The sequence below is a fragment of the Marmota monax genome, unplaced genomic scaffold (genome assembly GCF_021218885.2).
Source record: "Marmota monax isolate L192 unplaced genomic scaffold, Marmota_monax_Labrador192_F-V1.1 WCK01_AAM20220418_F8-fsc00069, whole genome shotgun sequence".
Taxonomy (NCBI): Eukaryota; Metazoa; Chordata; class Mammalia; order Rodentia; family Sciuridae; genus Marmota; species Marmota monax.
Window position 1 is genome coordinate 7333832 of NW_026695243.1, and position 24772 is coordinate 7358603.

Genomic DNA, 24772 nt, shown 5'->3' on the forward strand with positions numbered 1-24772 from the left:
AAACCTCTGAGGAAACATACTCCTGACCTCATAAGTATGCATAGGGCCCCACAAAGAAGTCCCAATAACCATTTGCTGACACAGGAATATACAAAGACAGAAGAAAAAATAGAAGCCACATTTCAAAAAGTTTGTGGAGGGACAATGAGATAGTCACAAGAAAAAGAAAAAGCTGATAAACACAAATCTCCATAAGACAAGATCTCTACAGATGGCCCCTATCCTCCTAGACTTTAGCTCTTGTACATTAGTGAATTTCTACTGCAAAGACTCACAGAACATGGCATTTTACTGGTAAATAATTACTTCCACATTCATTTTTTTTCCCCCTGGAAACTTTGGAACTCTCTTCTGAAAATTTATAGTTCTATCTAGGGTATAAAAGGAGCTCAATAAGATAAGCACCAAAAAAAAAAAAAAAAAATCCAATCAATAAATGGGCCAAGGACCTGAACAGACACTTCTCAGAAGAGGATAAACAATCGATCAACAAATATATGAAAAAATGCTCATCATCTCTAGCAATCAGAGAAATGCAAATTAAAACTACGCTAAGATACCATCTCACTCCATTAAGAATGGCAGCCATTATGAAGATAAACAACAAGTGCTGGCAAAGATGCGGGGGGGGGGGAAAGGTACGCTCATACACTGCTGGTGGGACTGAAAATTGGTGCAGCCAATTTGGAAAGCAGTATGGAGATTCCTTGGAAAGCTGGGAATGGAACCTCCATTTGATCCAGCTATTCCTCTTCTCAGACTATACCCAAAGTACCTAAAAACAGCATACTATAGGGACACAGCCACATCAATGTTTATAGCAGCCCAATTCACAATAGCTACACTGTGGAGCCAACCTAGATGTCTTTCAGTGGGGGAATGGATAAAAAAATGTGGCATTTATACATAATGGAATATTACTCAGCAATAAAAAAGAATAAGATCATGGCATTTGCAGGGAAATGGATGGTATTAGAGAAGATTGTGCTAAGTGAAGTTAGCCAATCCCCCAAAAACAAATGCTGAATGTCTTCTCTGATATAAGGGGGGTGACTCAAAATGGGGTTGGGAGGGAGGGCAAGGGAGGAAGATTACCTCTAGATAGCGAATAGGGGTGGGAGGGAAAGGAAGGGAGAAGGGGAATAGCATGGATGGTGAAAGGAGACCCTCATCATTATACAAAATACATGTATGAAGATGTGAATTTGGGTCAACATACCTTATATACAATCAGAGATATGATAAATTGTGGTATAAAGGTGTATTAGAATTTTAATGCAAAAAATAATAATTAGAGAGCTCATGTATAATGGCATAATTTGGGGTGGACATACTTTATATACAGAGTTACACAAAAAATGGTGTTGTGAATGGATAATTATGATTGTAATGCATTCCACTATTGTCATGTAAGAAATAAAAAAAGAAATAAATAAAATTTTAAAATATTTAAAAAAGAGAAAATGTATAGTTCTATTAACCTCTTTCCTGCTACTTAGCATTATGAAATACAGCTGTCCCTCAATATCTTCAGGGGATTGATTCCAGGATCCCCCAAAGATACCCAAATCCTCAAGTCCCTTATATAAAATGATAGAATATTTGCATATAACCTTGCACACACTCCATACTTAAAATAATCTCTAGATTGCTTATAATTCTTTTTTTTTTCTTTTTTGGCACTGATGATTGAACCCACAAGCACTTAACCATTGAACTACATCCCCAGTCCTTTCTATTATTTTTATTTTGAGATGGGTCTTACTAAATTGCTTAGGGCCTTGCTAAGTTGCTGAGGCTAACCTGGAACTTGCAATCTTCCTGCCTCAGTCTCCTCAATTGCTGGGATTACAGGAGTGTGCCACTATGTCTGGCTAGATTGCTTATAATTCTTAATATAATGTAAATGCTATGTAAATACTTGTTAATTATTCAGCAAAAGAAGACAAGGAAAAAAGTCTGTACATGTTTAGTACAGATGCAATTTTTTTTCAAATATTTTCCATCTCTGAGTGGTCAAAGCCACTGATACAGATCCTGTAGATATGGAAGGCTGACTACTGTCAGAGAGAATGTTTCCAGTGTAGAAATGGAGAACATGGAGTTTATTTGCCCAGATTCTGTACCCAGTGGGGGCTCAATCATTGCTGCCAAGGGCTTGGCCTTCATTTTAAGGATCCCAAGGATCTGGTTTCCTGTCTTTTCTCATTTGGATATTTCTAGGCTCTCTGGCTGATATACTACCACTTCTACCTTATAATAAGGTCATTTACCTGCATCATGCTCTCTCTCAGTGAGACGCCACTCAGAGCTGGCTAAATTGTCTTAATGGAATATCAGGGAGGAACACTTACCCATCCAGGTCTGCTGTTTCTATGTATGTCAGACTGTATGGCTCACTGCTGGAGAGTAATAGTAGATCTGCCTGTGATTAGAAAAGTCAGAGAAGCTAAGGAAAGCAGGAAGGCAGGCTTTTAACATTACGGCGTGACAAAAGCAGTCCTTCAGGAACAGGCATCCCTAAGAATTTTATAGACACCTGGTTTACTTTCTATGTCTGGGACCCATCACTGCTACCACACACCTCTCTCAAAGCTACTCATACTTTGTCTGTAGCTTTGGGGAAGGATGGACAGGAATAAGTTTCTTACTCTAGGAGTTGTTCATCTCTGATGCAAAGTGAGGCAGATGAAGGTCACCAAGAGCAATGGCAGCAAAAGGGATGTAAGGGTCCCAGGATCCCGCTCAAGCCAAAAAAGAAAAAGCCACAGCCAGAATAGGTACTCACAGGGACAGCCTGGTCATTTTTTAGTTTTATTATATCTCCCACTTGGACATTCATCCATTTGTCCTCCTTTACCCTGCAAGATAATGATTTTAAATGTCTGCTCTGTAAATTCTCCAAAGCTCTGTTTTAACAATCAAGAAGCAAAACATAAAACAAGGCTGAGATGAAAGAAGACAGGACCAAACTGGTTTGTGGTGCATCCTCCCTGCTATCAAGAATGGGACCCATTTCTCTTGACTTCAGGTTATAAACATTTCTTAGAACCCCGTACACAGACATAGGGTCTACATATCATGCATGTATATGTAGACATACATGCACATGATTATTTTATTTTTTAAAGTAGTTTTTGGTTGTCAATGGACCTTTATTTTTATTTATATGCAGTGCTGAGAATCTAACCCAGGGCCTCACACATGCTAGGCAAGCACTCTACAACTGAGCTACAACCCCAGCCCCACAAGATTATTTTCTAAGTGAAACAGAACAGTAAAGAATTTAGAAGGAAAAATTAAAGTCTCCCTTATCCACAGACCTTAGTTAGACTCCCTAAAGGTAGCCACTGTAATTTTTCTGTGTGTGTTTCTTTCTAGAAAATCTCAACTCAACCAGGCACAGTGGCACTTGCTTGTAATCCCAGTGGCTCAGGAGGCTGAGGCAGGAGGATTGCAAGTTCAAAACCAGGTTTATCAAGAGCGAGGCGCTAAGCAACTCAGTGAGACCCTGTCTCTAAATAAAATACAAAATAGGGCTGGGGATGTGGCTCCATGGTTGAGTGCCCCTGAGTTCAATCCTCAGTACCAAAAAAATCCCCAAAACCCTCAAGTCACAAAATTCCATACAATATATACATCTAAAAGTTATGCATTAAAGACATAGCTTTCTGCACTTTGCATTTTTCATTTAGTAATATATCTTGGAAAGTATTTATAGAAGTATTTATTTTGAATAGCTAAAATATATTCTATCATATGGCTATACAAATTTTATCTTTTTAGTATTTATTTCTTAGTTTTAAGTGGACACAATATCTTTATTTTATTTTTATGTGGTGCTGAGGATCAAACCCAGTGCCCCACGCATGCTAAACCAATGAGCCACAATCCCAGCCCTATACAAATTTTCTTTATGTTAAAATCAAATTACCTTTGACTCTCAGATCCCCATTTTCCATAAAAAGCATCCTGGCAGGTTCTACAATAATACTTCTTTTACTCCCTCATTTTTTGTGCTTCAATTTCCCCAACTGCATAGAATTTGTAAGTCCTGCCTTTCTGACAAAGGATAAGGAGAAGATATATATATGTGTATGTGTGTGTGTATATCCACAAACATTTGGAAACATTAACTACCCCCTTAAATAATTCTATTATACCAAGCGCCCAAAGATCCGAGAAACAGAGGCCACATCTAGAAATCATTCCACAGTTCATCTCTGTAGGCAGTCTTGTCACCTGTAGGCCATGACATACATCAGCACTTTGCCAGACACACAAAGCCATAATTCCCATAGGTATACTTTTCTAAGAAAATCTTCTCTTTGAGAAGGGCCAAATTTCTTTTATGTAATAAAATCCTTTAATATAAATTTCACCTTCATTTAGAGAATTTTCTGATAGAACTGAAGTGTAGTAGCTACAAGCCTTGGAGAAAGACAGCTGGGACTTTCTTTATTTAGTCTTGATTTGACATTTACTTTTGTGGGTTCTCTAGCATTCTATCTGCCATGGTTTTCACCAATGAAACACAAGCAGAAAGCAGGGATATAACTTTCTACTTTTCCTGGAAATTTAAAAATATGTTTACAGATAATAAAAGTGTTTGTTTATAAAATAAATTATTTTTTTGTGAGACTTGGGATTGAACCCAGGGATACTCTATCACTGAGCCACATCCCAGCCCTTTTAAGAATTGTGTACTTTGAAACAGGGTCTTGAATTTATGATCTTCCTTCCTCGGCCTCCCACTTCACTGGCATTACAGGTTTGTGCCAATGCACCTGGATAAAGGCTTATATTTTATTACATAAGGAGCTGTCAAACTAGTACCAATTTGTTCTTGGACATTATAATAAACATACATCTTAGATCTGGGAGAGTGGATAAATTCCTTACTGATTTAAAATATTCAATCCTGTTATGCCATAAGTACATTTTTATTTCCAGGCTTTGTTTAGGAAGAATGGCCAGAGAGCTAGAGAAGGCAATGCTCTGACTTTAGGGGAGACCATTCACTTACACTCTCTGTTTTACATGAATGATATCTGTGGAGTTCTGAAACACACTGATACTTTCCAACAAATACTTAAATAAAGTCAACACTCTCAAAAGCAAGGCTTTTTGTTTTTTTTCGTTTTTGTTTTCCCTTTAGGGGTGTGGCTGGCAGTGGCACCTTCCCTGTCCCCTGTCCCATGCCTCAAGCCTCTCAGGCCCAGTCCTTCTGCTCACTCTCAAAGCAAGGCTTTTTTTTGCCATAAAGTAAGGATCCAGAAAAAAGAGAGAATTAAATCTAGAACTGGGAGAGTGTACTGAAGCCGTTTTGGTCTGGGGTGAGGAAGGGGATTTCTAGTTTTAACGATCTAGTAACCTAAGTTTTAATTTATCCTACAACATGGACAAGTGGTGAACTCTTATGATCTTAAGAGGTAGTCAGTTGGAACTAGAAACCCCTCATAGGGCTGGGACTGTAGCTCAGTGGCAGAGCGCTTGCCTCACACGTGTGAGGCACTGGGTTCGAGCCTCAGCATCACATAAAAATAAGAAAATAAATTAAAGCATGCTATCCATCTACAACTACAAAAAAAAAAAAAAGAAAGAAAGAAAAAAGAAAAAAAAAGCAAAAGAAAAGAAAAAGAATCCTCATGAAGTCAGAACCCTTAAGGACAGCAGCATTAGTGAAAGGGTGGCCTAAAAAGTAAACTGGCCACAGGCAAGACAGTCTACCTACCTTAATATGGAAGGTTGGGGTCAGTGAATGGAGGACTCTCCCCTGAGAATCTGAATCCTCATGTGACATGGGGTTCATTCACCCTTATACTTTTTCCAAATTAGGTCCTGGCAGATGAAACCACTGAGTCATCTGACAGAAGCAAACATAAAACCCTTCTAGAATGATAACTCAGTTTACTTTTGTCCACAAAATTATTGATAACTGAAAAATGACAAAAATCTCAACTTGCTAAACAGACAAGCTTTTGCAGTAGCAGCAATGCTCAGACTCATATTCTAGAAAAAGGAAAGCTGCTTTCTGGAAGATGGACAGCTTCAACAATGAGCCTCACCTCTGTGTGTAAAATTCATCAGATTCTTGTTGGATGCAGAGTCTAACCAGGGCCTTGCTAATTAACTTCTGCCCTAAAATAACTCCATGACAAATTTACCTCCAATAATCTTATAAAATCCAAGGGCTCAAGCTACAGTGTTCATTTGACTAAATTCATTTGGTCAGCAACTCCCTTGGCTAGTTACTAATACACTTCAGCTTTTCCCTTTCTTTCTTTCTTTTTTATTTCTATTTTTCTTCTTAATTACAACACGTCCTTTTTGGTGTCTTTTTTTTTTTTTTTTTTTTTGTACCAGGATTGAACTCAGGGGCACTCGACCACTGACCACATCCCCAGCCCTATTTTGTATTTTATTTAGAGACAGGGTCTCACTGAGTTACTTCGTGCCTTGCTTTTGCTGAGGCTGGCTTTGAACTTGCAATCCTCCTGCCTTAGCCTCATGAGCCACTGGGATTACAGGCAAGTGCCACCATGCCTGGCCCTTTTTGGTGTCTTATGGGAGATTTCAACAGTTCTAAATACTCAAGGAAACAATCTAGTGTAAGTAAGAACCAGCAGACAAAATAAACAATAGGATGAGATGCCTAGAACACCAGATGACAGAATTACATGATAAAAATTACAGATACAAGTGAGCTGTAAGGCCACCATGAGAAAGGCTGAACCTCAACCTTGACTTCCTTCAGGTTTGTACTTTATTGCAGTTGTGCTTCTGCTCATGCTGGCCATTCTTCTTTTCACACAATCCCTTTTATTGAATTCTTCCCATTCTTCAAGGTCTGGTACAGATATCACCTCTTCCAGAAAGTTTTCTTTGATTTCTTTTGCCAGCTATGATTATTATAGTAATTTGTTGTACCTCTTATGATATCTTCATATTTTGCCTTACATAGGAACATGTTTGTCTCCTTTCAGTCTTGCCAACACTTTAGGTGCCTAAGACCAAACACCAGAGCAATGGTGTTGACACAAATACTTCTTTAGACTGTTAATAGGAAAGATAACCTGACCAAAGGCTCAAATCCAGTAATGTTATAAACTCAAATGTCTTCTTTCTAACCATGACACTGATAATAATCACTTGTATATTTAGTATCATGTTATAACATATAAATTGCTTTAATATAAATTATTTTTCCTTCATCTTCACAGGCATCTTCTAAGTGAAAAATATTATTTCCACTTTAAAGAGAAGAAAAATTAGTCCCAGAGACATTTGAAGTAAGGTGGCAAGTTCAGGGCATACTCAATGACATCTAGAAACAAATTCCTTTTGTGCAAATCTGAGGTTCTTTTCACTGTCCTGAACTACCTTTCCCAAGTACCCAGGACATCACACTTTAATAAGGCTGACCCTCTCTTGGGACTGGTCCTACCTAAATTGACTTCCTTAAAAAACGTACCTGCCATCTGCCAGCAGCAGAACAGAACAGTTGTTAACTTGATTGTCACTTTGGTGCCTTTTCTAAAACCACACAAGAAGATGTTCAGGAAACAGATATATAGAACTGCATGTAAAATTTTAACATTTTGAAATATTACCCTATATACACACACACACATACACACACATATTTATATATTCCCTCCTTTGTAATATCCCTTTCTTCCATTCCAAAGCCCTTTCTACCACTAAAATCAGGCTAAGAACCTGATGCCACGTGTAAGCTGAGAAGGAAGGTCAGAAAAATTACCTGGGAAGAAGAAAGACAAAGGCCAAAGCCTGGGGTAACTATATCAAAAGGCACAGAGGACAGAGTATACAGAGTATACAGAGTGACAGGCAGAACTAGAGAGTCCCATATGCCTTGGCAGATGCAGGAAAAAGGAGTGTACTGCTGAGCATACTCCCATCCCTATCCCAAATGTGGTCGACATACAGAAACTTCTACAGCAGATGGAATGAAGAAGGAAGCTTATATTCAAAGTCCAAATAGCAGGAGAACAAATATAGGCTATATCCCAGTGCCAGGACTGAAAAAAGGGCAGGACTGTGCAGGGGGCAGAGAGAATTCTGAATTTGTTACAATTCATAATTGTCCAAATATTTATCCTAAAGAGGTGGTTCTAAACCAGAAGTAGCTGGATTACCCCGAATCAACAACTTTTGTTTTTCCTGGAAAGAGTGGGGTGGGATTTGTGAGTGGTTATGAATTAAAATGAGTCCAGTTATAGAGAAATAGTTACATTTTTGCACATCTAAGTTGTGACTAAAATTTAAACCATCAAATGTGCTAAGCTTGGGTTTTACAATTAAAGAGTTGGAGAAACATGCTTTCAAGCTTTGGTCTGAAAACCTAGATAGGCAAAATCAGGATTCTCTTGGGGAAATTGCAAGGATCGACGTCCTGAATCCCCCTAACAGATGTGGGGCTGGGTTTTCCCCCTAGAAGCATTAGCTGCGAACCATTTTTTCTCACCAGTTGTTAACTTGATTAAGGAAAGGAGCTGTGTCTGAGGCTTTCTAAACTAGAGGGCTCCTAGTTGTGCGTGAATAGAACTGAAAGCTGGAAAGGAAATAGGGAGAATTGGAGAGAAGGGAAATGTGGAGGAGGAGGAGAAGAACGAGGAAAAACAGGAACAAGGAGGAGCAGAGTATTGGGAGGAAGGAAAAGAGAATATAAAATGGGAGAAGGGGGCACAGAGGGAGAAGGATGAGTGTGAAACCAGAGAAAGCTAAAAGGGTTGAAGGAAGAGTGAGGGAGTGGCAGAGCCAAAGGAAGGAGACCTGGAGGAGGGCCTCAAAATGATGGGCAGCCCGAAGGCAGAGAAAGGCCTTGCATTGTCCCTTTCTGGCTGTGAAAAGAGAACCAGCCTTAGGCGGATGGGAATTACATATCCTTCTGAGATACATAAAGAAACAAAGAAGGGAAACATCTTTTTCCATTCAGTGCATCTTGGCTTGAGATACTTCTGGGAAGTTTTATTGCCCACAGCCTGTCGAGCTACAGTGAAGGAAGCCCAGGAAGCCACTTCACCAAGTCGTCGATGGCATCCTTCACTCCTGTTATGGACAGCACCACCACCAGAGGTACCACAGTGGTGTACCATGCCAAGGAGGAGATCTGGGGAATCAACTGAGAGAAGGAAAAGGAGAATCTTGGGTCAGAAAACTTAAAGGACAATATATTTTCCTCCAATTCCCTACCTCCACCAACATTTCCACTCCCTAAATTCATAATAAATCCAACTATCCTGTTGCTTTCACTGTTTTAGTTTTCCTGTAACCCTCAGGATATAAGTAAACATTTCCCAAGGGAGGATAAGGAAGGAAAGACTGTCAGTAGCTACCAATCTGTTCTGAGCTTCACAACCTTTGTCCTGATGGAAAAATGCCAGTTCTTTTCTGATAACAAAGGATACTGGAGTAAGAGTGGGTGTGGGGAACCATACACTCTCCCACACTTCTTCCGCACAAGGAGACCTCAGATGATCTGTCTTCTGCTCTAATTTGGGCCTACCCTATGCTGCTTTCCTTGTGCTAGCAGTCTTATATTCTAAATAATCCTCCTTCCTCAGACTCCTACACATCAACTTCCTGTTGTGGAGTCTAGGATGAGAAAGAGGAATAGTACTGCAGTTGGTGTTGGGATGGAGAGTCTGTGGCCACCTATGGTCTAGGTGAACTGGGGCCATGCAGTCGTGAGGAACCCCCATTCCTTGGAATTTGGTGACCTTGTCTCCCTCCTGCAGAGGGTTGATTCACATTGGCTAATCCTAACCTTAGCTATTCTAGGGGACTAGCTTGAGTTACCACCTGTTCATTTGCCTCTGTCTAAAGAGAGAAGATATCCCTCAGTTTAGGGACTGATTATACAACCTGACCCCAGAAAAGTTTATAAAACACCATGGAAAAGGGCCCATGAGGCAATACCTGTAGAATTAGCAATACCAGGAAATAGGCATTTGCAAGTCTCTGGAACTGTTCAAATAGGTTCAGGGGCAGGAAGTTCAAAATAGTATATTTTGAGGTCTTGATGGCATTGTTCTATGAGTAAAAACCAAAAACAACAACAACAACAAAAATCATGCACAATTAGAGAGACAAATGACAGCTTAAAACTGGGTTAATCTATTCATTCAATATTCAGCACTTATTTATTCACTATTAAATATTCAGCATATATTATCTATGTGCCAACTTGGGGGCAGGAACCATGAATACAGAGGTAAATGAAACAAGTCCTTTTCAGCTGCACAATATTTCTTCTGCATATTTACCATAGTTTATTTAAACAGTTCCTTGTACATGGACATTGTATTGTTTTCAATCTTTTATAATCACATGGAGCACAGTTTCTTGGAGAAACAGAAGCCACATTTTCACAATGCTATGACCAGCATGTAAGGTGAATTTTATTATGCCCTTTTTATATATAAAAGAACTAAAGGTCAGAATGACTTGTTTTAGTAAGGAAGCAGAACTGCATTGAAACTCAGGTCTGTGTGATACCAAAACTTACTTTTATTGTATCCTACTGCTTCTTATGTAAGTCTGGGCAATAGAGAGAGGGAAAATCCTGCTCCATTGCACCACATTGAACATTATTATCAAGAACCACTCTCAGAAATCATAAACTAACATACCACATAAACTACAAACACACACACACACACATAGTGTTATACACATGCATTAAATAACATGTATAAAACCATTGCTTATACTTATAAAAGACTGAAAGTGTTTAAATAAACAGTGGTAAATTTGTGGAAGAAATACTAAGCAGGTGAAAAAAGAAGCTGTTATAAGATAACTATATTTATGTGGGTTTGTCTCTGTTTCTTCTATTCTGTTCCATTGGTCTTCATGTCTATTTTTGTGCTGATACCATGCTGTTTTTGTTATTATAGCTTTGTAACATAATTTAAAGTCTGGTATTGTGATGCCTCCTGCTTTCCTTTTCTTGCTAAGGATTGATTTGGCTATTCTGGGCCTTTTATTTTCCAAATGAATTTCATGAATGCTTTTTATATTTCTATGAAGAATGTCATTGGAATTTTCACCTTTTTGTTAGATTGATTCTATATTTTTTCTTTTTAGGCTTTTGTGAATGGGATAGTTTTCTTAATTTTTCTTTCAGCTGATCCATCACTGGTATATAGGAACACAATTAATTCATGGGTGTTAGTTTTATATACTCTATTTTGCTGAATTTGTTTATGAGTTCTAGAAGGCTTCTTGTGGAGTTTTTTGGGTCTTCTAAATATAGAATCATGTTATTGGTAAACAGGGATAGTTCTTTTCCTATTTGAGTCCCTTTAATTGTTTTCTTTTGTCTAATTGCTCTGGCTAGAGTTTCAAGGACTATGTTGAATAGAAGTGCTGAAAGAAGGCATCCCTGTCTTGTTCCAGTTTTTAGGGGGAATGCTTTCAATTTTTTTTTTTTTCATTTAGAATGATGTTGGCTCTGGCTTTAACATATATAGCTTTTACAATGTTGAGGTATGCTCCTACTATCCCTAGTTTTTCTAGTGTTTTGAGCATGAATGAATGCTGAATTTTGTCAAATCCTTTTCTACATATATTGAGATAATCATGTGATTCTTATCTTTATGTTTATTGATGTGATGAATTATGTTTATTGATTTCCATATGTTGAACCAACTTTACATCCCTTGGATGAACCCTATTTGATCATGGTACACTATCTTTTTAATATGCTTACAGTTATCTCATCCTAGACAAAGGCATCATAAACATACACTGGAGGAAAGATAGACACTTCAATAGATGGTGCTGGGACAACATCATGTAGCAGAATGAAATTCAATGGATGTGTAACTGATGTGATTCTGCAATCTGTGTATGGGGTGAAGGTGGGAGTTCATAACCCACTTGAATCAAAGTGTGGAATATGATATGTCAAGAAATTTGTAATGTTTTGAACAACCCACAATAAAAAATTAAAAAAATAAATAAAAATAAACTTGGATCCAGTAAAAAAAAAAAAAGAAATTCAACCCCTATCTCTCATCCTGCTCAAAACTCAACTTAAAGTGGATCAAGGTCCTAGGAATTAGACCCATGACCCTGTGCATACTAGAAGAAAATGTAGAGCCAACTTTCCATCATGTCAGCTCAGGAACTGACTTCCTCAGCAAGACTCCTAAAGCACAAGAAGTAAAATTAGGAATCAATAAGTGGGATGGATATCAAACTAAAAAGCTTCTTCACAGCAAAGAACCAAGAACATGAAGAGAGACCCTAAAGGATGGGAAAAAAGCTTTGCCACCTGCACTTTATCTACAGCATTAATCTCCAGGATATACACAGAACTCAACACCAAGCAAACAAATAACCAATCAATAAATGGGCAAAGAAACTGAATAGGCGCTTAATAGAAGAAGAAATACAAGTGGTCAGTAAATATATGAAAAAATGTTCAACTTCTCTAGCAATTAGAGAAATGTAAATTAAAATTACACTGATATTCCACCTCACTCCAGTCAGAATGGCAATTATTAAGTTTTTTGGGTCTTCTAAATATAGAATCATGTTGTTGGTGGGGTTGAGGCTGTGGCTCAGTGGTAGAGAGCTTGCCTTGCACATGTGAGGCACTGGGTTTGCTCCTAAGCACCACATTAAAAATAAATAAATGTGTGTGTGTGTGTGTGTGTATTACATTATATGGGGGAAAAGGTTCATTCCTATATTGTGGGTAGGACTGCAAATTGGTGCAACCACTCTGGAAAACAGATGGAGATTCCTTAGAAAACTTGGAATGGAACCACCATTTGACCCAGTTATTCCACTCTTTGGTTTATACCCAAAGGACTTAAAAATCAGCATACTACAGTGATATAGCCACATCAATGTTTACAGCAGCTCAATTCACAACAGCCAAGCTATGGAACCAACCTAGGTGTCCTTCAAGAGATGAAAGGATAAAGAAAATGTGGTATGTATACATAATGGAATACTACTCAGTCATGAAGAAGAATGAAATTATAGCATTTGCTGAATGAAGCTGGAGATTATTACTAGTCCCCCCATGGCTTTATTGAAGTACAATAAAATATACATATTTGAAATATGCAATTTGATCAGTTTTGACATGTATATAACCAATATAATCAATATAAAAAGCATTTCCATTACTTTTTTTTTAAATTTGAAATCATGCAGACTGTTTCCTGAATGATTTATTACATTAGGAATCAATCATCCTAGGGTTGTGGCTCAGTGGTAGAGCCCTTGCCTAGCATGTGTGAGGCACTGGGTTCGATTCTTAGCACCACATACAAATAAATTAATAAAATAAAGGTCATCAATGTCTAAACAAATTTTAAAAAAGAAATCCATTACCTTAAGATATACAGAACCCCACCCCCACATGTCAAATATTTCAAAATTAAATGGCTCACTTATAAATATCTCAGAGGTCAAGGAAGAAAGCACAATAAAAATAAATAAAAAGTGCTCTGAACTAAGTGATAATAAAAGCTTAAAATATCAGGATCTCTAGGATGAAACAGTAGTCAGATGAACATTTATAACTTAAAGTATTTTTATTAGAAAAAAGCTAGATTAACAAATTATTTTCAAATTATGTAGTAGGAAGAAAAATTAGGAGAAGGAATATATATATTCCTACTCCTAATATATATAAATACTATGGCTAAAATTTGATAAGAATCAAAAAGTCTAATCAAGAAAAAAGAACACAAAAATTAGTATCAATGGAAAGGGAGCTATCAAAATAACCCTACAGATGCTAAAAATATATTAAGGTACTATTACAATTGTATGCCAACATATGTGATAGCTTACATAACATGGTCTATATTAGAGAAGGATCTGTGTGCTGCTGAGAAGAAAGTGTAATATTCTATATATATCTGATAAGTCTAAATTATCAATTGTATTTTTTACTGCTATAGTTTCTTTATTTAGTTTTTGTTTGAAAGGTCTATCCAGTGGTGACAGAGGCATGTTAAAGTTACCCAGTATTGTGGTGTTGTGGTCTATTTGATCCTTGAAATTGAGAAGGGTTTGTTTGATGTATTGTAGATGCTCCATTGTTTGGGGCATAAATATTTATGAATGTTATGTCTTGTTGATATATAATTCCCTTAAGGGGTATGAAATGAGCTTTGTCCCTTCTGATTAGCTTTGGCTTGAAGTCCACTTTATCTGAGCATAGAAAACCCTGCTTGTTTATGTGATCCATGTGAATGATATGTTTTTCCCCATCTTTATACCTTCAGTCTATGGATGTCTTTGGCAACAAGGTGAGTGTCTTGGAGACAGCGTATTGTTTGGGGCTTGCTTTTTAATCCAATCTGCCAGTCTATGTCTTTTGATGATGATTTTAGGCCCCTGAATTAATGTTCAAGGTTATTACTGAGATATGATTTGTATTCCCAGTCATGGTTTATTTCTAGTTTTTAGTTTGAATTCGTTTCTCCTTTGATTGACTATTCTTTTAGTGTAGTTCTTCCCTTTGCTGGTTTTCACTTTTTTCTTCCCCTTTTACCTTTTTTTTTTAATCTTTATTTTGTTTATTTGTATTTATGCGGTGCTGAGGATCAAACCAGTGCCTCACATTGCAAGGCAAGCACTCTGCTTCTGTGCCACAACCCCAGCCCTCCCCTTTCATCTTCATAGAATATTTTGTTGAGAATGTTCTATAGTTGTGAATTCTTTTAACTTTTGTTTATCATGGAAGTTTTTTATTTCACCTTCAAATCTAAAGTTTAATTTTGCTGGATACAGGATTCTTTGTTGGCAAACATTTTCTTTCAGAGCTTGGTATATGTTATTGCAGGACCTCCTAGCTTTGAGGGTCTGGGTTGATAAGTTAGCTGAGATCCAAATTGATTTCCCCTATACATAATCTGATATTTTTCTCTCACAGCCTTTAAAATTTTATCCTTATTCTGTATGTTAGGCATTTTCATTAAAATGTGCCTTTGTGTGGGTTGTTGTAATTCTGTACATTTGGCGTCCTGTAAGCCTCTTGTATTTGATTTTCCATTTCAGTTTTTAGGTTTGGGAAATATTCATGTATTATTTCATTGAAAAGATTGTGCATTCCTTGGTTTGTATCTTTGTGGCTTCATCTATCCCAATAAATCTTAAATTTGGCCTTTTCAGTTTATCCCATAGTTCTTGGAAGTTCTGTTGATTTTTTTTTAACATCTTCTCTCCATGGTCAACTCTATTTTCAAGATTATATATTTTGTGTTCATCGCCTGAGGTTCTGTCTTCTAAGTGGTGTAGTCTGTTGGTGATGCAAATTGAATTTTTAATTTGGTTTACTGTTTCCTTCGTTTCAAGGAATTCTGCTTGTTTATTTTTTTCCAGAATCTCTGCCTCTTATTTTTTTTTTTAAGTTTTTTTTTTTAGTTGTAGATGGACACAATACTTTTATTTTATTCACATATTTTTAGGCGGTGCTGAGGGTTGAACCCAATGCCTCACACATGCCAGGAAAGTGCTCCACCACTGAGCCACACCTCTAGCCCTCTACCTCTTTATTGAAGTGATCTTTCACTTCCTGCATTTTCTCTCTGATTTCATTCCTTATACCGTATTTTACTTTGCAGATCCAGTTTAACTATGTACATTCTAAACTCCTTCTCTGACATTTATTCTACTGTTGTGTTGATGGATTCTGTTATTGGAGTATCTTGCTTTCTTTGACATGATTTGTTCCCCTTTTTTCTTGTGTTCTTTGTGTGTCTACCCATCTAACAGTATGGATCTGAGGCAGTAGAATTTCTACTCTGGACTTTTAGTGTCCCTGAAGGCTTCCAGTACTTCACTATTTAGGGGGAGACAAATAATAACAACCAATGCAAACAATTACAGCATTAAACCAAATAGTTCCTACTATGATGTTTCCAATGTTAATTATCACAATAAACAGAAATGATATGATCAGTTATTGCCTACAATAAAAACAGCGAGTTTGCAAAAAGGTTTATAATTTCAAATGGTGGACAGGGAGAAAACAGAAGTGATATAGGATGCGATGATTATGAGGGAGGAGGAGAGAAGAAGAAGTAAAAAATTAAAGGAAGAGTGAAAGAACAATAGAGATTAGCTGTTATCAGAAGAAAAGAGAGAATCAAGGAAAACTAGTAGGAGAAAAAATATATATGAATAAAAATTTTTAAAAAATAAAAATAAAAGAATACAAAACATAACTAAAACATACTAATCAAACATTCTAGTTCATAAAATAACTAATCCATAAAAAAATAATTGGCTTCAAAAATGCTAGAAATGAGAAAAAAATGAATATGTATAAATGTCCATGTACCATTAAGGTCACAATTATACAGAGAAAAAGAATTAAAAAAAGATCTTGATGAAAAGTTAAAGAATTCTTTCTGTTGGGGTTCAAAATATTCTCAGCTTCCCTTGTCAGCAGTTTTAGGTGGGGGTCTTCTAGACCCTCTGGATTGCTGGAGGGAGAGAGGTTAACCAGTAAGCAGAGTTCCTGGAGGCAGGGTTTTGGCTTGGATGCTCCATTGTTTGGGGCTCTTTGCTGAATGCAGATAGGTCTGGAGATTTTAAATCAGTGCACCTCCAGTACCCAGTACTTGCTTGTCCACACTGGAAGACTGTACCCCAGGGATGAGTAGTGGGGGAACCAATTCTTAGTCCCCTTCCTTGCCTTCTGACCCCATGTTTCCTGGTCTTGTGTTCAGTCTCCAAACAATATCTTCTGCCCGTGCCAGTTCAGTAAAGTCACCCCACTTTTTTTGTTTACCCATTCTTTCTGAGAAGCTGCCTATCTGCTTTCTTGGTTTCACTCCTTGGGGCAGCTAGGAAAGCGACCTCCTCTATTCTGCCATCTTGAAAACTCTCAATATATATCTTTTCAATGAACTACTTATTCATAAACAAATAAGTAGGTGAAAAATGAACAACCCAGTAGAAAATTGGCAAAGATCATTAATAGGCAGTTTTCAGAAAAAGAAATATAAATGGCTAACACAAGAAGATTATCAATCACACTTAAAAATTAAGGAAGAAGAGACAACAAAATGCCATTTTTCATCTAAGAGTCTTTTTTCATTGAAGGTGAAATGATTGATAATAACCAGTTTTGCAGGAATGTAGAAAAATGGACAATCTCTATGTGGGAGGCCATCCTCGCATGTGATTTGAGTTACTTCCCAGGCTGGATGAAAGGCATTGGACACAGCGGTGTTAAAGCCATCCCACACCCTGTCCCAGGTAGGAGGGCTTGTACGTGCAGAGGTGTGCCTAGCCACTGATCTGAAGACCCAATCGCTGGCCCTGACCTTGGGATGCTGCCCCCCTTAACCTTCATTGGATGGGATTTTTCCCTTGAATTTTTTGTTCCCCAATAAAAGCTCACTCCCTGGCGTGTGCGCTCTCGCTCTCTCTCTCTCTCTCTCTCTCTCTCTCTCTCTCTCTCTGTTTCTTTTGTAAACCTCGCCACAGCATTAGGTGGCTGGAGGCGGTAGCTAGGAGAAGCGGGCTTAGAGCTGGGGTTAAAGGTAACGAGAGTCTCTCTCTTTAATTTAAAACTCACTAGCAATTTCTTGTGCATTGAACCTTCTTTTATGAAGCTCGTGCTGGTCGCGTGGCAGATCTCTACTATAGACAGAACTATAAAAGGATATAATCTTTTTAGAGGGCAATCTGACAGTATGTATCATAATTTTTAATGTGTTTTCTTTTTATCTTAGCCAATTCACTTCCAGGAAGTTCTCACAACATATATGAATACAAATGTGACAAACTATATATATTTATACCTATATATGGAATATACATATTATATATCTATGCAGATACACATATATAATGTTGGTCATGTAGGATCATTTATTGTAGATTTCTTTCCTTTTTTTCTTCGTTTAGTACTGGGGGTTGAGCCCAGGGGTACTTCACCACTGAGCTACATTCCAGTCCTTTTTATTATTTATATACATGTTTTAGTTGTAGTTGGACACAACACCTTTACTTATTTATTTGTTATTTATTTATTTATTTTTATGTGGTGCTGAGGATGGAACCCAGGGCCTTGGATGTACTAGGCGAGTGCTCTACCATTAAGACACAACCCCAGTGCCCCCCTGTCCTTTTTATTTTTTATTTTGAGGCAGGGTCTCACTAAGTTGCCAAGGCTGGCCTTAAACTTGTGATCCTCCTCCCTCAGTCTCCAGATTAGCTAGGATTACAGGTGTGTGCCACTGAGCTTGGCAGGACTATTTATCATAGAAAAATGCTGGAAAATTTTAAATGTTCATCAATAGAAAATTGGTTGAATAACATAAGGTTTATCAATATAATGGAAAATAATGAGTGTAGTAGATCTACATGTATTGTCTTAATATCTAAGTGAAAAAAGACAATTGTGGAACTAAGCTTTCATTTGTGCAAAACAAAAAGCTACAGTATTTCTTTTCTAGTTGTCATATATAAATCTAAAATCTGAGACATATTCTCCCCTGAGTTTAGGTACTTGGATTAATTTGGTTTCTGAACCCTCATTGTATCACACATTGTATAGGAACTTAAAAGAAAGTAGACTTTATACTGAAGGATTCACATCTATAATGAATTCCCTGTTTCCTTAACAAAGAGAAATATTACACAAAATATTAACCCCCTTCTGAAATAGCCCAAGGTGGGATACTTACTGGATATCCAAAAAGAGCGTTGAATTCTCTGTTGTTGGCTTGCAAAAATCTCTCATATTCTGGGGGTGGGGTGGGGGGAGAAGAGAAATGATAAGAAAGAATGATGGACCTCTGCAGATCAACCTGGGATGCTGGCTGCTAGTGAAGACTTTACTAGGTTCCAACACTTTCTTGCTGAGGATATTTATTTAAAAATGGGATTTTTGTCTCTTTATTCAAAGAAATGAGAAATATATTTCAAGGGGGAAATCCTCAAGTCTTCAAGCTTTCTGGAAGAAACAGGACAAGAACATCCTGAGAGTCTACACATTAATCCTTTGTAAGTGCTTTCTAGATTATGTCTCTGCAATCATAACTGTTAAACACAGAAATCCAGCCCTCCCTCACAAATCAATTCCAACAACCTGTCTTAGGATAACTGAGGCTCTTTTCCAGGCCAGGTTTCCTAAACTTTTCATGATATTGTTCCTGTATGAAATATATACATATTTATTATACACATATATGTATGTATATAAACATGTTTGGTTTTTGTTTATTTTGTTTTTCATCCATAGTTCCTGGCTCTTAACTCCCTCTCCAAGGCAGGCCAAAGAAACTAAAATGTCTCTTTCCAAAGGAAGGTTGTGGAAATTCTAATCTTTCTGGAGCTGGCCATAAAAAATTTCTCTGACTTACCTTGTCTAATAGTTAAGTCATAATACCCCACCTCATTCCAGAGGGTTCCTACCTCATACTCTGGAGGAAGGAATGCTGCACAGACAGGCCTTGTTGGGGTTCCCCACTAAGTCTATTAGCTTTCATGCCTATGCAATAGTCTCCATTAAACCCCCAAAGGATAGGGTTTGGAGAGCTTTAGGACAGATGAACAAGTGGAGAATCCCAGCAAGGTGAACAAGGATTCATATAGACACTTGGAGGATGTTGTACCCCACCTCCACAGGAACAGAAGCTCCTGAGCTTGAGACCCTTCCAGACCTTACCCTGTATATCGCTTCATCTGACACTTATTCGTCTCCTTTGAAATATCCTTTATAATGAACCTGAAATTTTAAATATGTTCTCTGAGCTCTGTGAGATGCTTTAGCAAATTAGACAAACCTGAGGAGATAGTATTAGAACTAAACTGGATTAGAGTGCATTCAGCTCTTATGTCTGCTGCTGCAAAATCAATTGCTTACTGGTAGGGAGCAATCCCCATACCTTTTGAGGTCACAGAAGTCTTCTCTGTGGATTGTGATGAAAGCAGAGGACAAACAGACAGACAGACTGTTTTCTCTGACATGCTTGCTTAACTAAATTTAAATTATTAAATCATCACTAAGCATCTATTACACAGAAGCCAGTGTGCTGTGGTGGGATAAAAAGACGAATGAATAAGACAGAATATCAAATTTTAATGTAGTAGGTCTGAGTCTGATAACTACAATATAAGACAAAATCATCCTATCAAAACAGAGGTGTTGGGCTGGGGTTGTAGTTCAGTGGTAGAGTGCTTACCTAGCACTCACTTGTGTGAGGCACTGGGTTGGATTTTCAAAATGCATATAAATAAATAAATAAATAAATGTCAATTGACAACTAAAAAAATACTTTAAAAAAACAGAGGTTTTACAACTATTAGAAATAGTGAGGTTATTGATATATTATGAAAAATTTAAAGGTATAGATCTGTCTTTCAGTATTAGTGGGGGATAGGTTCTAGGGCCCTTGTGAATACCCAAATTGATGATGCTCAAGTTTCTTATATACAATGGTGTAGTATTTGCACATAATCTGTCTATATACATCCTCCTGTATACTCTAAATTATGCATAATGACCCACTGAAAAGTAAGTAACTAAGAGGAATAAGGAGGAAGGAAGAAAAGGAGAGAAATTCAGTTGATCAGCTGTCAATCATGCTTAGAAGATTCTGAGCAAATATCCCCTTGCTTATAATGGGAAATGGATCACAAATGAGATTTTCCAGCTAAAAATGAGATGATTGTCAGGAATGTATATTAGTCAAGGCCTCTGCTTTTTATAGTTATCCATACTGACAACTCAGTTAAGACCAAATGTTGGCAAGGGAAACTCAGGAATGACTCCCTGCTGTATGACCTAGGGGATTTCTGCCAAGTCACTTAATGCCTTGATAGAAATTTCTTTCCCTCTTTTCTTGTCTAAAAAAATAAGTGAGGAGAGCTGCAATGGGATGGATATTTGGTCCATTTAAGTTGGAATCAATTTACATTAGGTAGTCAAATCACATAATCTAAAACATTATAGCTAGCAGATTTAGTTTACCATATGGCTTATAACCTTGTCTAAACTCCCAGATGTCTGGAGTGCAGCAGATGATATCTTCTCATAAAGAATGGTAAGAAGTAGCAGGGCATGGCGATGCATGCTTTTAATCCTAGGCTGAGGCAGGAGATCATAAGTCCAGGCCACTTAGCAAGACCTTGTCTCAAAGTTAAAATTAAAAAAGGCTGGGAATGTACTTCAGTGGTTAGAGTACCCTGGTTAAATACCCAATTATCATCCCCGCCCCCCGCCCCGAAAAAGGTAAGAAACCTAGCTAAATGACATGACAGAGAGATCATGGGTAAGGCCAGGACCTATTGCCCTGTAGGAGAGGCAATAACTAATTTGCTTTCTCACCACAGTTTCATTTCATTACATAGCTAATAATGCTATGTCCTATGATCTATAGTCAAATCCTTTGTCACACTTATAATACCATATTTCCCCCATTCAACAAAGAACTCCTTAAAGACAGAGAACATGAGACCTACTTTTTTAGATTCTGCGTATAAGTGAAATCATTCAGTATTTGTCTTTATATGCCTTGCTTATTTCAGTTAACATAATATCTTCAAGGTTCATCCATATAGTCACAAATGACATATTTTCCTTCTTTTTATGACTGAACAGTATGATGGTTACCAGGGACTTGGGGCAGTGGTGGGGAAAGGGGTTGGTAGGTGTTAATTCAAGGTTACAAAATTTCAGATGGGAGGAGATCTATTTTACAACATGGTGACTACAGTTAATAGTAGTATATAGCAACTTTGAAAATGATAAATAGATTTTATGTGTTCTCATTACAAAAAACGATAATATGTTAATTAGCTTGATTTAGCCATTCCATAATGCATATATATACACATATAAATATAACATATACATATGATATTTATATATGTATATATGATATAATTAGCTTGATTTAGCTATTCCACAATGCACACATATATATATATACACATATATAATATACATATATATGTTGTTATATGATATATGTATGTATATGATATTCTTAAATATGTATTGGAATATATATTTCAAAACATTAGGTACAAAATAAATATATATTTTTGTCAAATTTTTTTAAAAAGATGGAGACCATGTCTTTTTTTCCCTTTCTTATTTAAGGGAAAATAAGAAAAATTAGCTCAGCAATAGTCCCCAGATTAATAAAGATTTGTTGAATGAACAAGCACATAACTGAAAAGATGGTTACAAGAGTGTTTTGCCAAATTGAGGTTAGATTTCTGTCCAAACCCCTCCAATGGAGGATAATCCCCTCCTCCTGTGGAAGGATCTGCATAATCACAGAACAGCTGGGCTGAGAGAAGCTCAGCTAAGGCTAATTTTTTTTTTTTTAACCTTAGCTAAAGTCAGTAAACAGGAGGCTGTTAAGCATGGCTGAAGACAATATGTAGATTCAGTGTTAAGAAAAGCCTGCAGAAGAAGCTAAGTCCAAACCTTGAGCTCTCACAACTCCATCCCCTAGAGGATCACTGATTCATATGGCCAAATACAGTGAAAACAAGACCAGGTCCTATAGAAAATCAAAACAGTCATAAAAGCCAAACAAAACAACACAAAACAAAAACAAACAATAACTATTTCCTTAACAGAGTCCCATAGAAAATTGACTGGCATAACTCAGGATGCCCTTAAAGACAAAGTACCCACCCTAAACCCCTCAGAGACCTTAGGTCTCTCCCTTTCCTCTTTGAGGCAGAGGCCCCAGCCCACAGGAACATTTCACAAAGGCTGAAGTACTTTGTTTGCTATTCTGACCTCATTTGGAATATAGGACTGTTGAGAGCCACAGCCAAAGGGGCCCCAGCAAACTTCCAGCTGCCAGCTGCTGGCAGCTGGAAGTTTGCTGGGGCCCCTTTGGCTGTGGCTCTCAACATAGGACCAATGATTTCTCATTAATGTAGTAAAAGGAAAAATGAGTCCTACTTGCTGAACTACTGGATATCGCTTTTGGTGCTGCTCAATTATAAAACCTTCCTTGGCATGGGAACCATGAAGTGGAAATTAAAATCTATTAGCTGGAAACAAAAAGCCTTGGTGATGCTAAAGCAATTTAACTGTAAAAGCGGCAAAACTTAATCCCCTTTTAGGGTTGCCAAATATAGTAAATAAAAAGCAAAGATATCTAAAATAAGTGTACCCAAATATCACATGGGGCACAGCTATACTAGAAGTCATTTTTTTTAAAATCTGAAATTCAAATTTAACTAGAAATCCTGTATTTTATCTGGAATACAGCCTGTATTACTGAGGTCAGGAAAAGTTCTTAAATATTAGTTCAATTACTTCAAATTTTGTAAAGAAACAATTCTATAGTTCTAGAGACTTTAGATGTCTGGTTTATCAAATATTGAGATATTTGCAATCTACCTACTTAAACTGTATGATTCAGTGGTTTTTAGTTTCTTCACAGTTAAGCAAACTAATTGTCTAAACCAGTTACGCAAACTAATTGTAATGCTGCACCTGGCACAATGGCTGGCACTCATTTGGTAATCAATAAATATTTGTTAAATAAATGAATGAATTAATTAGTCCTTATTGATGATATTCATAATTTTCATTTGCTGAGAACTTACTACTCCTGAAAGATTTCTGTTCTCCATATTTTTTCCCCATAAGAAGATGTTGGAGAAGTTGGTCAATTAACCCTGTTTTCCTCAGATCTCTCTCCTTTGGCTCTCCTGAGGGGAGAAAGGACTCCCTTGGCTTTCCCTCTGAGGCATTTCCTGACTTCCTCCTGGAACCAGGGCCTTTCGAATGAGTACTCTCCAGAAAGGAATAACCTACTCAATGACAAAAATGCAAAAATGGTACAGTGTGGCCTTTATTCAGTGAACTAATTTCAATCTCTGCACCATCTATCGTCATTCCTTAAGAGGAAGCCTACACTTAAAACTACATTCTGGTCTGCTTTTTCAAAATTTCATGTCAGAATTTAAAAACATTTTTACATGCCAGGTAGTTCCATTCTGAAAGATGGCTTGAGTATGATTAATCTAGTTTCCTTTAGTATCTTGATTCCCCAAAGGAAATCATGGAAATGGTATGGAAATCCTCCCTAACAACACAGCCAGATCCATTTGTTCTGCCCACAGAAAGACTGCAAGAGGACATTAAATGCCTCAGTAACTTCTTTTCATCCTGACCAGCTCTTTTTAGCAGGAGACAGTTGTGAAGGATAGAGAGAGGAAAGGAATACAATGCTTTCTTGTGAAACTACAAACTCTGGAAAATTATAAAAGATGAGAAATTGCAACTACTCAAATTAGAATTCTTAGATGACAAAACAGAGGAACTCGTTACTTCTACAAAATATATTTCCCTTTCTGGTCATTTGTTTGGTAGGTTAGTAGTTTGGTCAGTCTATTTACCTGCCATAAACACATACGTATATACACAAACACTTTTCAGAGGCAATAATAAGAACGTACAGATTTGATTTTATTTCTTTTCCTGAGTCTTCCTACCTCTTCCATCGAATCCATGCTCACTTTGGGTTTCTGTTAGAGACATTGCAGAGTAGTACCTACTGCAATCCCATGGAATCTCTACAAAGAAAATAAAAATATTTGGAATGAGATTTTTTTTTTAAGCTGACACTCTTTCATTTAATTTGAAATTTTGAAATCCAAAATAATACCCCCTAACATACATATGATAGGTTTTAGAATTCACTCCATTCATTTATCCTCATCAAAAAGTTAAAATTTCAAAGCTTGAGAAACAGATTGCACTTCCTGGCAACAAAGT

General features: G+C 37.2%; 1 protein-coding gene across 1 annotated transcript in view; it reads right to left on the minus strand.

The window, feature by feature from the left end:
- LOC131424042 (phospholipid-transporting ATPase FetA-like) overlaps positions 1 to 24565 on the minus strand; it is a 44731-nt gene extending 20166 nt beyond the window's left edge. Inside the window, 7 exon segments of the mRNA XM_058578067.1 lie at positions 2355 to 2425; positions 2789 to 2861; positions 7475 to 7536; positions 9050 to 9148; positions 9946 to 10059; positions 18702 to 18760; positions 24490 to 24565. Coding sequence (XP_058434050.1) covers positions 2355 to 2425; positions 2789 to 2861; positions 7475 to 7536; positions 9050 to 9148; positions 9946 to 10059; positions 18702 to 18760; positions 24490 to 24535 — 524 coding nt within the window. The 5' untranslated portion in view covers positions 24536 to 24565.
- Positions 24566 to 24772: the final 207 nt, after the last annotated feature.